Source organism: Cebus imitator, unplaced genomic scaffold, assembly GCF_001604975.1.
Source record: "Cebus imitator isolate Cc_AM_T3 unplaced genomic scaffold, Cebus_imitator-1.0 Scaffold111, whole genome shotgun sequence".
In the NCBI taxonomy this organism is placed as follows: Eukaryota; Metazoa; Chordata; class Mammalia; order Primates; family Cebidae; genus Cebus; species Cebus imitator.
Genome location: NW_016107426.1, coordinates 1695796 through 1712471, shown reverse-complemented (window position 1 = coordinate 1712471; position 16676 = coordinate 1695796). Strand labels below are relative to the sequence as shown.

General features: G+C 37.9%; 1 protein-coding gene across 6 annotated transcripts in view; it reads right to left on the bottom strand.

Annotated features, from left to right (window-relative positions):
• VPS8 (VPS8 subunit of CORVET complex) overlaps positions 1 to 16676 on the bottom strand; it is a 240631-nt gene that overhangs the window by 171732 nt on the left and 52223 nt on the right. For 5 of the 6 annotated variants that reach the window (XM_017538380.2, XM_017538382.2, XM_017538384.2 and 2 more), the window contains 5 exons: positions 12185 to 12259; positions 11088 to 11123; positions 10132 to 10222; positions 9683 to 9729; positions 8350 to 8439 (listed from right to left, as the gene is read on the bottom strand). In XM_017538380.2, coding sequence (XP_017393869.1) covers positions 8350 to 8439; positions 9683 to 9729; positions 10132 to 10222; positions 11088 to 11123; positions 12185 to 12259 — 339 coding nt within the window. Of the gene's footprint in view, positions 1 to 8349; positions 8456 to 9682; positions 9730 to 10131; positions 10223 to 11087; positions 11124 to 12184; positions 12260 to 16676 lie in introns of all 6 variants that reach the window. The other variant, XM_037741949.1, reaches the window with a different exon arrangement.

Here is a 16676-nt window from a genome sequence, read left to right as displayed (position 1 = left end):
AGATCTGCCAGGCACAGTGGCTCCTGCCTATAATTCCAGCATTTTGGGAGGCCGAGGCAAGTGGATCACGAGGTCAGGAGTTTGAGAGCAGCCTGGCCAGCATAGTGAAACCCCGTCAACGTAGTGAAAAATTAGCAGAGCATGGTGGCGGGCACCTGTAGTCCCAGCTACTTGGAAGGCTAAGGCAGGAGAATCACTCAAGCCCAGGAGGCCGAAGTTGCAGTGAGCCGAGATCACACCACTGCACTCCAGCCCAGTCAAGAGTTCGAGATTCTGTCTCAAAAAAAAAAAAAAAAAAAACTTTTAAAATTTTACTTTTCAAATCCATTAAGCTTGATTCACATTACATCATTAAAATGTCTCCTGTTTATACTTCTACCTTGTTTCAAAAACAAATAAATGCATATACATTAAGTGTAGCAAAATAAAATAACCCAAAATACTGCTTCCACAGTTAATTGATTAGTTTCTTAGTTTGAAAACACTGCTGGCAACTCAAATCAGTCAATCATTCAGGTTTGTTTGCCATGGTTATGCTAAAATTCATTTGTATTTTCTTTTTCATACATTTCGGTATCTTCCCAAAACTTGTAAATTGCTGAGTCCTCTCTATTTCGAAGTGAGTTACATAACAACACCTTGGTCTGAGATTATTGAAGAATAAACTGTGGGATGAAACAGTACGGTCCGGGGTCGAGGATCCTGAGCCAGACAGCGGGTGTGTATCTACGGTGGTTCTATTGACTGGTTCAACGATACTGAGCAAGTTCCTCAACCTCGTGTGTGTCTATTTACTCTGCGAAGTGGAGGTAAGTAATAACTGCTCCTCGAGTATGTTACGAGGATCAAATAAGACGGCCATCGGGCATACAGCACACGACGACGCGGGCCATGATTACGGCATACGTGTTGCAAATACTAAGTTCTACATTTGGTTCTTAGTTCAAACCTCTTAGAGTTACATTAAAAACATACCTTCAAGGCAAGCACTGTATACAACGTAAGCTCATATATATTTTTTAAATTCCCTCAACAACTATTTATCAAGAACACTAAACCAGATGCTGGGAATATGGCCATGACAAAAATCAGACATGCTTCTAAACTTACACAGGTCCCTAAATATATGTAGGCTAGCTGCAGAAGACTGACATTGAATGAGTAACTTCAGCGCATAGTATTTTAGAAAGAAATGGATCCAAGTTAATCTCGGGGACAGTTACACTGAGACCTGAAAACAAGCAGGAGCTACTTGAGCTACAAAGAAATGAGACAGGGCTTTTTATACAGAGAGAACAATGTGGACAAAGACTCTGGGTTAAGAGAGAACAGGGGCGTTAAGAAGCTGAAAAGAACTCTGGTATAACAGGAATATGGAGAGTCAGAGGCAGTTAGGCAAGCATAGACCACACAGGGCCTTAGAAAATGTTAGGGAATTTACTCTCCACCTCAGAAACAACAGGAAGTCCTTAAAATATTTTAAAATTAGGATTGCATCAGGCCGGGCGTAGTGGCTCACACCTGCAATCCCAGCACTTCGGGAGGCAGAGGCAGGGGGATCACCTGAGATCAGGAGTTCAAGATCAGCTTGACCAACATGGTGAAACCCCGTCTCTACTAAAAATGCAAAAATTAGCCTAGAGTGGTGGCACATACCTATAATCCCAGCTACGTGGGAGGCTAAGGCAGGAGAATGGCTGGAACCCAGAAGGTAGAGGTTGCAGTGAGCCTAGATGGTGCCACTGTACTCCAGCCTGGGTGACAGAGGAAGACTCCATCTCAGAAAAAAGAAATATATATATACATGGGAAGCATCATATCTAGATTTGATATATATATACACACATTAGGGAAGCATCATATCTAGATTTGATATATATATATTAGGGAAGCATCATATCTAGATTTGATATATATATATATATATATTAGGGAAGCATCATATCTAGATTTGATATATGTATATATATATTAGGGAAGCATCATATCTGGCTTTGAGACACATTTCTCTCTGGCTGCTGTGTAGAAAATGGAATGAAGTACAGTGAGAATGTATACAAGGAGATCAATTTGGAGAATTCTGTAATATACCAAGAGGGAGATGATGGGCACGTAGACTAGGATAGTGGCAGAATTAACAGCGTTGTGGAAACAGATTATAGAGAAATAGGAGACAGAAAAGACAGGAACAAGTAAAAGACAAGAATCACTCAATTCGCTTTAGGTGCATGGTGGATCCACTCGCTAACACAGGAATTCTCAGAAAAGCCTTTGTGAGGAAACAGTCATTTGAGTCTGAGGTATCTACAAAACATCCAAGCAGAAATGTAAATGGGCAACTCAGCATACAGGTCTCAGAATTCAGAAGTGCAATCTAAGTTGTGAACACTGGTTAGTCATGTGCCTGCATCACCCAGGTAACAGAATTTAAAGCAGTGATTCTTAAATTTTCCTGTGCTTAAGAGACATCTTGAGAGCTGACTACAATCCTGTTCACCAACCCCAGAGCCTGGAAAATAAGAAGTATTTTTTAACAAATATCTTCAAATGATTTTGAGATAAATGGTACACAGACATCTTGAGAAACATTGATATAAAAACACAAGAGAAGGGTATTGGGAAGAATCCTAACATTTCTCAGTTAGTAAAAGAAAAGTTAGAAGAACAAACAAAGAAAATCAATAAGCAGTCAGGCAGGGAAAAACCTGGAATGCATGGTATCCGGGAAGCCAAAAAGGGAGACTGTTTCAAGAAGTCTTCAGGTGTTGGATGCTGCTGAGACCCAGCAAGATGAGAAAAAAGGGTCCACAGAAGTCATAGATGTGGAAGGCTAAAGGATGAGAAGGAGGGAAGGAAAGGGAGACAACTTTTTTTTTTTTAGACAGGGTCTTGCTCTATCTATCACCTAGGTTGGAGTACAGTGGCGTGATCTTGGCTCACTGCAGCCTCGACCTCCCAGACTCAAGCAAACCTCCCACCTCGGCCTCCAGAGTAGCTGGGACTACAGCTGTGCACCACCACTACTGGCTAATTTTTGTATTTTTAAAATTTTTCTGTAGAGACAAGGTTTCACTATGTTTCCAAGGCGGTCTCAAACTCCTGAGCTCAAGTGATCCACCTGCTTCGGCCTCCCAAAGTGAAGAGTCCTAACATTTCTTGGTTTCTGGTTTCTGGGGTTATAGGCGTGAGCCATCATCCCTGGCCAGAGACAACTCTTGTGAGACGTCTGGCTCTACAAACGGTGGGTGAAGAAGAAAGCACAGGATATTAGAGACAGTGTGGAGCAAAAAAAGAATTTGTTTGCTGTATGACTTAGTTCTAGGACGGGAAACACTTGAACATAGATAAATGCATATGAGGAAAGCCAGAAGACAAGGCAAGTCTCAAGACACATGAAGCAGAAAAGACGTTAACTCCTTTTTATCCTACTGTAATAGTTATGATACAAACAAATTATATAGGTTGAAATATTTTCTTAGATAAATAAAAGCCACAAGCTGTCCAAAATGTTACAAGATCCAAAAGTTACCTTCTATAACTAAGTCAGGACAGATACTGACTGATCCTCGGAGAAAAGCAAAACCAGGGTAAAGGTTAAAACTGAGGCGGCAGGCAGGAGGCGCCACCTGCTGGTGAAATAAATTCTCAGTATTCCGACTGCGACAGAAATCTGTTTCAGGAATTTCAGCTTACTGGAGGTGACTTATGTCTCCCCTAACAGCTACTTGAGACTGATACAGAATCTGAGTTCCGCCCACTGAGTAAAAAAAAAGTATTTTAAAAACTCTTCTATCGGCTGGTCATCCTGCCTTTCTTTGAATACATCCCATAAGAGACGCATCTTATTTGGTGTGCTTTTGCAGTGGCTGGCACTTGTTCCTTTCTGTGCTTAGTGTTTCTTTCAGGAGCTCTTGTAAGCTGTATCCCAGAACCTAAGGTAAAATAAAACTAAATAAAGAGACGCATCTTATTTTAAAATGTTTAAAATGACCTGCTGGTACATCATGAGTAGGTCATTTTAAACTGAAACGCATCTTCTCCCCATTTCTACTCACCTACATAGTAAGCCTTCCCTCTGCGGCAATGTGGCTAACCCCACAGGACAGCCTGCCACCATCTACAGGCAGGCATGTCTCCTCTTGCTTTCTCCTCAGATTAAACAACTCAGTATTTTTTTTAACTGTTGTTTTTAAAACCTTCCACCATCTCAGTGGTGGGATGTGACTGAGTTTATCAACAGCCCACAAAATGCCTTCGCGGTTTTATTTCAAACAGGCTGCCCAGTAGTGCTAGTACTCTCCTTTATCTGGGCCTTAACACTATTGGCTCATAGTAACTTTGTGGTCAACTAAAATCCTGTCCAGCTAGATCTTCCCAAGCCAGTACTCACATAATTTGATTACATGAATCTAATGGATCTAAGTCTTGATGTTAATCTTCATTAAATTTCATCTCATGATGATTCTGATTGCACTTTCTTGTCAAGATCACTTTGAACCTTGATTCTTGGTGCTACCCAGATTTCACAGGCCAGCTGCTAAATCTTCATCCAAATTAATGATAAAGATTTGGGTATGAGAATCCTCGGCTGGTCACGGTGGCTCACGCCTGTAATCCCAACACTTTGGGAGGCTGAGACAGGTAGATCACAAGGTCAGAAGTTAGAGACCAGTCTGGCCAACACAGTGAAATCCGGGGTCCCTATAAAAATACAAAAAATTACCCGGGTGTGATGGTGTGCACCTGTAATCCCAGCTACTCGGGAGGCTGAGGAGGAGAATAGCATGAACCTGAGAGGCAGAAGTTGCAGTGAGCCGAGATCATGCCATTGCACTCCAGCCTAGGCGACAGTGTGAGACTCGGTCTCAAAAAGAAAAAAGACTGTCTCAGAAAGAGTCCTAAGATGTAATTAATAAATATTAAGCCACCAAAGAGTATTTTGGAGTAGGGATATTTATCTAGCTGCAAATCTATTTACTATTTACTAATCTATTTTAGCCACAAAGATAATGGAAAAATTAGGCAAATGTTTTAATGAAATCAATTATATCACAGGCATTCCAGGAATATACTATCTTCATATTCCTTTCAAAGAGGTAATTACATGAGTTTAACATGGTTGTTTTGAGGTGAATTCAAGGAAAACATTCACAAATCACATGGGGAATGTCAGCAGACAGTCTCTAAAGTCCAGTGGACTTTAAAAAGCACTTTAAGAGTCAACCTATATAATTATTTCATGATTAAATATGATTAAACACTTAAAACCACAGATTGGTGGCTGACAGGGCATGCATTTCACCCATCCTAATGCACTGAAGGTTACACTTTCCAGAAGAAAACTGTCCTCCTGAATGGAATAAATTGTATCTCCCTGAATATACTTCACACTTAAGAATGTCTTATTTGAAAACTGATCCAAAGTTACTTGCAAATGATTCGTGCTTCGGATTGTTTCAACAGTATCATGGGTTATAATTCTACTGAGTCTTGAGAGTTGAACAATCATAATGAAATAATAACACATTACATATGGTAGGCTTCAGTTTTTTAATACGCTTATCTGGACTTTTCCACTTTAAAACCATTCTCTGTGGTCATGAAAATGGAGTCAAAATAAGAAGCATTGTTCTATGGTACAGTGTGGCAGTCTGGATGTGAACCCTGAAGCCCACTGCTTAAATTCAAATCCTAGCTCTCTCATTTATTAGCTCTGTGACCTGGAACAAATCATTTAACCTCTCTGCTTGACATAATTTACAAATGTGAATAGTAACAGTAGCCACCTCACAGAGTTGTGGTAAGAATTAAATGAGTTAATAAATATGTATGAAGGGTCTGTAACAGTGCCTGCTACACAGTTAAGTGTTAAACAGTTTAGATGCTCGCTGTAATTCTCATTCTTGGTCATTTATTAACATCACCCCTTCTCACACATCTTCTCCCTGTGCTTGCTCTTAAAACAACAGTATAGTACAATGATTAGTTAAGAACTGGGCTTTGAAGTCAGAAAGACCTGGATATGAGTCCTGGCTTCACCATTTACTGCAATATTGCTGTAATCTTACCGAGGGGATTAAAAATGACATCTACTCTCTGAGGTTGTTGTGAGAATAAAAATGCATGTCACACACTTTACATAGTATGTGCTCAGTAAATCTTTGTTAAAAATCCCTATTTTGTGCTCCGTAGTATTCTGGTAGGCACAATCCGGACCATATCGTTCTCTTTCTGATAGTCTTACAAGTTCATGGTACTTTTCGTATGCATCTTTAGTTATATGCCTTTCTCCATATTTATAGATGTTCTGTGATTGGCAGTTAGAACCTTTCTTTAACATTACTTTCTCCTTGAATGGTCAAAATTTTAGAATTTCCCGTTCTTTGTGAACCCATTCTTTTTTTGGAGTCTGTAACCATGTGACTGTGCCCATATTTTTTCTGAGATATTTGCTTTCTAAAGTACAGAACTCATGCTCTGTATATTTTTCATTATGGTTGTTAAAGTGATAATTTTTCTCTCAAGGGTCTATCTCTTCTACTTCCCCAACCATCAGTAAAAATTAAATCCAGAGTAATACTTCCCTCCACTGTTTCCTTTATCTCCTATGAGACTAAACCACTGACATATCAAAAATGTTATCAAACACTCTTACCAACAGAATGAAACCTCTAACAGGTGGCCAGATGGTTACAGAGCACATTACTACTAGTATTTGTTTCTCTGTATGTTCTGCCATCTGCAGTTCCCATCATCTGAGATTCTTCGCTATTTCTCCATCAGAACATCACCTTTGTTCCTTTCATCTTTTAGAAAGAAGCTCTCTACCACGTTTTTCCCCAATACGGTGGTTTCTATATTCTCCACACACAGGCACACACTCGTTCCATTCACTCTTCCTAGCTTTTTCTACTAGATAATCTTTTTCAACACAGTGTACCTTCCAATGGCCAGAGTTCCGACAACCTCTTGGTGATAGGTATATTCTTGTTACAACATTAAGTTTGCTATCTCTACTGCACTGGTATACACAAGTATTTATACATAAGGTATTGTTTCCAAACAGTTTGGTTTCCAAATGCTTTCTACCATATGTCTTCTTCCTAAGTTATTTATTTTTATAATTTTATCTAGGCATAGTTTTCTTCCTCTACTGATAAATTTAATAAGAATCCAACCAAACAGAGTAGTAACAGTTACTACCAGAAGCTCACTAGTGTGGCATTAGACAGCACAGTTCAGGAAGCCAAGTGCCTCTCTAATACCAGTGAACTCTAAACTGCCATATCTGTTCTTGTCTTCCAATGTTACGAGCAGCAAATAGCATATGAAAAGACAGGACCTGTGCCTGCTCTTTAGAGCTTTGAAATCCCTAGATTTCTTCTAAATATTTCCATTAATGTAAACAACAACAACAAAAAAAATTATCCTGACTAGACTACAAAGTTTAAGATAGTAAAGATCATGTAAATTTTACTCACTATTGCCAAGTGCCAAGTACATATTAGATCAAAGGAGGCACACGTTAGCCAAATCCTGCCCAAAGCCTGCTTCTGTATGGTTCACAGCTAAGAACGGACTTTGCAATTTTAAGGGGTAGTTTAAAAAAAAAATCAAAAAGAAGAAAAAGATGTGACAAAGACCACTGTAGCCTGCAAAGCCTAGAATGTGCCATCTGAGTCTTTTTAGAAAAAGTCTGCTGACCCCGTATTGGACACTCAAATGTTTGTTAAAAGAGGAGGTAGGGAGAAGGACAGGAGCAGCAGGAACGCGGAGCAGAGATGTGTGACACGTATAACCAGAGAACGCTGCGAAAAGTAAGGGCTGCACAATAAATACCATACGGATCTGTAAAGCGTTTCCTGCTTCCATTTTCACTAAGTTCCAAGATGAACCAAAGGTCTTTCATTAGCATATTTTACAGATCACATATATATATGCACATATATATATTAATTGATCTATTATTCTTAAGTCACAGGTGCTCCTTGGAGAACTAAATTTAAACCTTGGCAGTACTAAATAACTCAGTTAACATAAATATTAGTCACCGGCAAGATGTCGGTCACCATAAGGTGTCAATTTACAGGAAAGGATCTTCACACATATATCCTTTCCTTCCACATAGTACTGAGCAGCTAAGTGCTGAGTAACACTCCACAGCGTTTTACTCCTCTATACCTATTACTTCAAAAGGTATCATTTAGAATGTTCCACAAGCCCTGAAATAAAGTTTTGAATACTAAGAAATATTTAACCAAAAATGAAAGTCACATTCTCAAGTAACATAAAAAAGCAACATTAGACCTCCTCCGGAGCACCGTCTACAGGAAGCACATGCAAACGTACCTGAAAATGCTGCTCCATCACTTGGATTTTTCCTTGGTCTGGGCACTTTTTCAGAGCTCGATCTGCATAATGGAATAGGATTTCTACCATCTGTAAGGAAAACAGCCTGGCATAGACATTAAAATATATCTCTAAAGTTTTTCAATATTTTTGTGGCCCTCCTAAATAATACAGAATTAGAATTTGTTATTGTATTAAAACTATAATTGAAAATTGTAGTGGCTTTGTTACCAACTTTTTAAAATCTAGTCTTGTTTCTTTCAGCCTCAGGGCTAGAACTAATTTGCTAATCTTTCTTAAGAAATATCTCCATGTTGTAGACCTCAGTGGTATCCACACTGCTCAGGAAATGAAACATTCCAGTTCTTCAGTAATCCTCTGCTGTAGGTGTTTCCCCAAAGAGCACAGATGAGTAAATCATTTGGAGTCTAAGGAGTGACCAATTTCTATCCATGTTTTCTATAAATGTTTATACTAATTTGGGATATAATTTTTACCAATGCATTTACACAACAAAAGGGAGGGAATTCTGTGGTCAATTAATTCAGCCTAGTCTGGATTAGGAACAGAAGGTCAATATTAAATATTAGCATCAATTGTATTGATGCTAATCAATAATAACATTAAAACATTAACTCTCTCTGCTAGCATCAATTGTATTGATGCTAATCAATAATAACATTAAAACATTAACTCTCTCTGCTAGTTCTGGGCAACACAAACATTTGCACATACAGTATTTCTCATAATTACTAGGAAGTTCATAAAAACTGACGAATGTCAATTTTCTGTGGGCTATTACTTGGTTCAGAAATAATCCAGATTCCCAGGTTTTCTTCCTCCTCCTTCCTGCTGTCTTTTGGCTATGTACTTTATTATCTTCATAAGAGTAAGCAAGGGAAAACAGAAAGGTGATTAAGAAGGAATTTAAAAAGTATTCAAGATGACGCAGAATTATAATGTGACTTTTTTTTTAGATACAGGTCTCACTCTGTTGCTCGGGCTGGAGTGCAGTGGCACAACCACAGCCCACTGTGGCCTCGAACTCCTGGGCTCAGCTGATCCTCTGGCCTCGGCCCTCCAAGTAGCTAGAACTACAGGTGCACATCACCATGCCTAGCGAATTTTTTTTTATTTTTGGAGAGATGGGATCTTGCTATGTTGCCCATGCTAGTCTTGAACCCCTAACCCCTAGAGAGCGTGTGTGTGTGTGTGTGTGTAATACACTCTCTCCTAGATTGCAGCCATTTGCCTACTCGTGCCCAAAGACATTAGCAAATGCCAAAAGCAAATGTGTACTATCTTCTACTAAAGACCCTATTAAAATACTCACCCGGTCTGAAACAATCGCCTTTCGCTTGCTGACATCCCCTGATAACCCTGCAGAGAAGGAAAATCCAACAAAAACAAAAGTTAGTCCACATCTTTAGGCGTGAAACTATGTGTAACAACAGGTATAATTGTAACAGTTCTTAGGTATCAAAATGTTGGATAATACGCTGTAATGGGAACACCTCAAATCTACGGGACCAGATAGCACACCAATGTACTTCTCTTTCGTTCTAATAGTAATTCCCTTATGAAATAATCTAAAAGTGACATTTTAATTTCCATACCCTCTACTTGTCATGAACCTTCTTAACTAAAAGTCCATAAGGTTTAACAGCACCCTGTTTCTAAACGCTTGAGCGCTCGGCTGAAAGTGCTCTGAGCGTTCAGCACTGCCCATTCCCTCCACTCCAGGAGAACCACGGCTACCACGCTGCTGTTCTGTCTACTCACCCACGACTGCTTTTGCTTTTCCTTCATGGAAAGACCATGCAAGGGCCAAGGCTTCTGTAAGACAATCTTGTTTCAGGAGATGATCCACTCTCTAAAATGGAAAAATGAGAGAAAGCAGACCCCCATGTCTGACCAGTCACCAGTCAGAATTCCTATATCATCTAAAATCTTTCCAGAAGTTGCTGCTTAGTGGCTAAAATTATTTTAGTAGCTATGCGAATATCTTATTTCAAAGAAAAATATCTTAAAGCACTAGATGGTGTAATGACTGTATAGGCTAGTACAGACAGCCACAGGGCCGAACTATGAAAAGGGGAAATAGCTGGAATGTCATCGTAGCAGAAATGGCTCGTTGTTCATCACAACATTCATTTCCTCCTCCTCGGTAATAACAAACCCCTAGTTTATTGGAGACAGCAATAGATCAGCTGAAGGACATTGCTAGCACTACCTTGTAGCCACTGGGAACAATGTGACTAAGCTCTGGCTAACGAGAAGTGAAGTGCTGTCTGGCATTTCCGGGATGTCACCTTAAGAGGCAGGAGACAGCCTTTATTTTTCTCTTTCCTCCTTCCTGAAATGTGGTAACAGCTGGAGCTCTAGCAGCCACCCTGAGACCAGAATCCAAAGACAAAGACGGCAGAACAAGATCGCATGCTTAAGCTTATGGCACTCCTACAATAGCTGCGGACCGCCTAGCTCCAGTTGCTTTTACATGACACAGAAATCTCGTCTAAGCCACTATTATTTTGAATTTTCTAATATACATAGCTAACCTAATTCTACCTTACACAGTCAGTTCTAGCAAATCAAGTACCTAACAGCTATAATGGTTTTCATGTACACTTCTGAAATTAAGAACCCTACCAAACAATATTCTTCTGAAAAGTCAAAACAGGAATGCTAAGAAGCTACCAATTCAGTAGCTCTAACACGTGAAATTTCTTTGAGCTCACCTCTCTCCAGCTCCTCAGCATCATCACATAAACAGACTGGAAAGTAAAGACATGGAAATTAAGATGATCACCTTTAACAGACTTATTTAGGAGACACATTTGTCCTAGTCCCACATCTCATTTGACATCTTTTTCAGTAAAAACATTTCAGACTACAATTAGAAGTATATCTTAGAATTTACTAATGGGTCTTCAAGAACCATTTTTTTTTTTTAGACAGTCTTGCTCTGTTGCCCAGGCTGGAGGGCAGCAACACAATCTTGCCTCATTGCAACCTCTGCTTCTGAGGTTCAAGCAATTCACGTTCCTCAGCTTCCCAAGTGGCTGGGATTTAGGCACCTGCTACCACTACCGGCTAATTTTTGCATTTTTACTAGAGACAGGGTTTCGCCATGTTGGTCAGGCTGGTTTTGAACTCCTGGCCTCATGTGATCTGCCCATGGTGGCCTCCCAAAGTGCTGGGATTACAGGCATGGGCCAACACACCTGGCCTAGAACCCACATTAAAGAGTAAGTCAAATATTTAAAGGTCTACAGTCCAAGGGGTTAATCCATGGACAAGGGGCAAGGAAAGCCCAAGCCCACTTCCCTCCACTGACTTGGCAATATTTTGATTAAATTTTAATAATGAAGGAATGTTTCTCCATATATTTTTTTAAAGCACAGGAACAAATTGAGATAAACTGAGGTACAAAAAGTTCCTATTCCAACGATACTATTCTAAGTCAAATATCTCAATGCATTTTAATCAGCATCCTAGACTGATCTAAGCTAATGGCCACCTTAATTACATGACAAATATCCATGATTAGGTAGCTGCCTGGTCATGAAAACATAAATGTGAAGAAAGCTTATAAAAGCACATCTGTGAATCAAGAAAATAAGCATCCTAGTAGCCAACACCTAAACAAAAGTAAAGAATATGTCTAAAATTGGAGGAAAAAAAATGAATTAACTAAAAAGCATGACTACCTAACCACAAAGCATTTTGGATAAGTGCTGATCAATATTCACAATACACTGCCCTCCTTACCAGGCCTTCAGCCTCAACTATCCTGATACATACAAATACCAACCCACAGAGTGAAAGAGCTTACTTTTGTCCCCAAATAAAAGATCTGACCACCATAGCTGCTGATGGATTGATAGCAAGCCTTCTCTCCAACCAAAGCCTGGAAAAAAAAAATACATACAAAAAAGGTAAAAATTACATGCACTGGAAGCCTCATTAAGTTTTAAAGACTGTCAACTATAGAGACAACATTTTAGGTCAACGTAGTTTCATACCTTAAGTGAGTGAGTGGGAGATGAAACTGATGTCATTCATCAGTTTGACAGCAGAAGTGACAGAAAAAAACCAAATTCTCTGTTTATGTATATAGCCTTTTAATTTTCAGAATAATGTGGAAAAGGGAGGAAGAATGCCAACTTTCCAAATCTAAAGGAAAACTGTTTCGTCCTGCCCATGTTGGATGACAAATTGTCATTGCTTTTGGCAAAGAATGGGGCTGATTGAAAATGGCACTTCCAAGTTCTTTGAAATAAATATCAACATAAATCACAAGAGGAGAGCAGATGACAAAGCAGTGAGGAATATGGGAGTCAGCATAGCAGCAAAATAGAAGAGAAACTCATTGATAATCTGGGTTGCAAATCTTGGCTCTGCCACTTACATACATTTGTATAGTGTGAAGCAACTTTCAAACCTTTTGACAGTCTTCTCATCTTTGAAAAACCTTGCAAAGTTTCTCTAATGCTTAAATATGTTAATATTTAAAAATCTCCCAAAATATATGTGGTCAATAACTGACAGCTATAACTTTTCTTAGCTTTTTATTGTGGGAATTTTTAAATCTATACAGAAGTAGAAAGAACAATTGAGTCATCCCTGAATGTATCTATGAACCAGTAGCATCAATGACCAACTTGTCACCAATCTTGTCTCATCTGTAATTTCCACCACTTCCCTAGGACACAGGATAATTTTGAAGTGAATCCCAAATTTTGAGTACTTCACTTATAAAAATTCAGTACACATTTTTAAAAAGAGTCCTTTTAAACATAATCACAATTCCATTAACATACTTTTAAAAATCAATAATCATTCCTCAATATTAAATATCCAATCAGTGTTTGGATTTTAAATTGTCTCATAAACACCAAGTGCTGGTGAGGTTTGTTGTTTTGCTCTTATACATTTCATTTGTCTGAATTAAGATCTAAAAAAGGTTCACTATTGGACCTTATCTCTTAAGTTTTCTCTGATCTATAGGTTTTGCTTCCATCTCTCTCAATCCTTTACTTCTCTTGAAGTTCATTTGTTGAAGAAAGCTGAAGCACTTATTCTGTAGTTTCCCACTATTTGGATTTTGCGACTGTATCCCCAGGGAACTGCATAACATGTCTTCTACGTTTTCTCAAAAGGAGACTTCATCAGATTCAGGGATGTTTTTTTTTTGGTAGCAGTGTTACTTTAAGGATGTTAGCTACATATAGGACTTCAATAGATGCCCTTTATTATCAGGTTAAAGAAGTGCCCTTCAATTCCTAGTCTGCTAAGAGTTTTTATCAGGAATGGATATTGAATTGTGTCAAATGTTTTTTCTGCATCTACTGAGATAACCTTATGGTTATTATTCTTCAATCTATTAACACAGTAAATAACACTGATTTTCAAATTTTCTTTTTTTTTTTTTTTGAAACAGAGTCTTGCTCTGTCATGCAGGCTGGAGTGCAGTGACACCATCTTGGCTTACTGCAACCTCTGCCTCCAGACTCAAGCGATCTTCCAGCCTCCTGAGTAGCTGGGACTATAAGCATGTGCCACCATGCCCGGCTAATTTTTGTATTTTTTGCAGAGACAAGGTTTCACCATGTTGCCCAGGCTGGCATCAAATTCCTGGCCTCTGGGACTACGGGTGTGAGTCACCACACCTGGTCAATTTTCAAATATTAAACCAGCCTTGCACACTTTGGATAAACACCATTTGATCATGATTTATTACTCATTTTATACATTGGTTTCTATTTGCTAATATTTTTTAAGGATTTCCGTATCTGTGCTCATGAGAATATTGGTCTATACTGTTCATCACAGTATCTTTGGTTTTATTATCAGAGTTATGCTAGGCTCATAAAATGAATTAAGCTCCCTTCTCTTATTTTGTAAAAGATGCTTTTGTGTAGAATTTGCACTATTCTTTCCTTAAATCTTTGGAATACTTCACCAATGAAGCAATATGGGCCTGGAGTCTCTTTGTAGAAAGACTTTTAATTACAAAATTATTTAACATATATATGACCACTTAGATTTTCTATTTCTTTTGAAGTCAGCTTTGGTAATTTGCATATTTTAAGGATTTTTCTCTATTTCACCTAAAGCTGTTGAACTTATAGGCAAAAAATTATTCATATTACCCTCTTACATCTGCACACTGTATAGTAATGTCAACTCTCTCATTCCTGATATTGGCAATTGTATGTTCTTTTCTTCTTGATCAGTTTTGCATGAGGTTTATCAATTTTATCCATCTTTCGAAGAACCAGCTTTTGGTTTCTTTGATGTTTCTCTGCTGTTTGTCCATTTTCTACTTAATTGATTTGTGCTCATCTTTATTATTAATATTTCTTCCTTCAGTCTATTTTTCTTTTTTCTGTTTAATTAAGAGAGATGCTTAAATAATTGATTTCATAAATATTTCTCCTTTTCTAATAGAAGTATTTAATACTATAAATCACCCTCAAAAATGAATTAAGTGTAAGCCACAGATTCTGATATTTTGTATTTCATTTTCATTCAGCTCAAAATAGTTTCTATTTTTCTTTGTCATTTATTCTTTGTCCATGGATTATTTTAAAACGTTGTTTAACTTCCAAATATTTGAGTTTTCTCCAGATTCATCCTGATAATTCCGGTATTTTCCAATTTGTTGAATTTTGGTTTCATTCTAGAGGGTGTGAAGGGGGATCACATGTACTCAATACCGATAATAGCTTCATGTGCAATTGAAAAAAACTGCCAATTTGCTTTTATTGAGTGGAATATTCTATAAATGTCAATTAGGTCCAGTTGGTCAATTGTGTTTTTTCAAGTCTTCTATACCCTTAATGATTTTCCATGTACTTATATTAATTACTGAAAGACAAGCTAGTAAATTTCTAACTATAATTGTGGATTTGTCTGTTTCTCCTTTCAGTTCCATCAGTTTTTGCTTCACCTGCATTACAGTCCTGTTATTGGGTGCTTAAATTTTTAAGACTGTTTTCTCTTCTTAATTAACCTGTTTATTATTTTGAAATTTCTCTTCATCTCTGACAATATTCCTTAATCTGAAATCCACTTAGACTAGAATTAATATAGACATTGTCATGATTAGTGTTTGCATGATCTATCTTTTTCCAACCTTTTAACTTACACGTTTTTTGGTAGACAAAATGTAGGTTTAATGTAGAGTTTTTTGTAGATAGTATGTAGTTGGTTCTTATTTTTTCTAGCTAATAATCTCTACCTTTTACTTGAAATGTTTAGAATCACCGATATGGTTAGGTTTAGATTTATTATCTTACTAACTGTTTCTTACTAGTACAATCTTTTTTTTTTTTTAAGAGACAGAGTCTCACCCTGTCACCCAGGCTGTAGTGCTGGTGTGATTACAGCTCACCGTCACCTTGAACTCCCAGGCTCAAGCAGCTCTCCTTCCTTGGCCTCCCAAAGTGCTGGGATTACTGACATGAGCCACTGTATCTCTTTAAAAATATTTCTTTGTATTTAATATTTTTTAACATTTCATTTTGTCACTATTAACGACTTACTAGTTACACCTCTTTTTTAGTGATTATAGTTTACAATGTGCAACTTATCTCAGTCAACATTTAAATAATATTTGACACACGCTGTAAGAACCTTACAATGATGTACTTTCATCTCCTACATCCTGGCACTATGTGCTATTTTTGTTATATATATTGCTTCTATCTATCACAAACTTTACAACACATTATTTTTGTTTTAAACAGTGAATTGCTTTTGTTAAACAACAGTACTGAGATATAACTGACACCATAAAATTCACTCATTAGACACACAATTCAGTGATTTTTTTAGTAAATTTATAGTTATTTGGCCATTATCAAAATCCATTTTGAGAACATTGTCATCATTCTTCAAAGATCCTTGTACCCATCTGTAGTCAATCCCATTCCCACCTCCAAACCCAGGTAATTACTAATGCACATCTGTCTCTGTAAACTAAATTCACCTTTTCTGGACATTTTATACGAATAGAATTAAACCAAACGTACTCTTTTTGCATGTCTTCTTTCACTTAGTATTTCCGAGGTTCATCCACGCTGTAGCCAAGTATCAGCTGACATACTTTTTACTGTGGAAGAGTATCCTATTAAATGGCTATGCCACATTTTGTACATCCATTTACCAGTTGGTGAATATTTAGATTGTTTTCACTCTTCAGCTATTAAGAATAATACTGCCATGTATGTTCATATACAAGTTTTTATGTTAGCATGTGTTTTCAACTCTTTTGGGAACATACCTAGGAGCAGAACTTCTGGGTCAGGTTGGTAATTCAA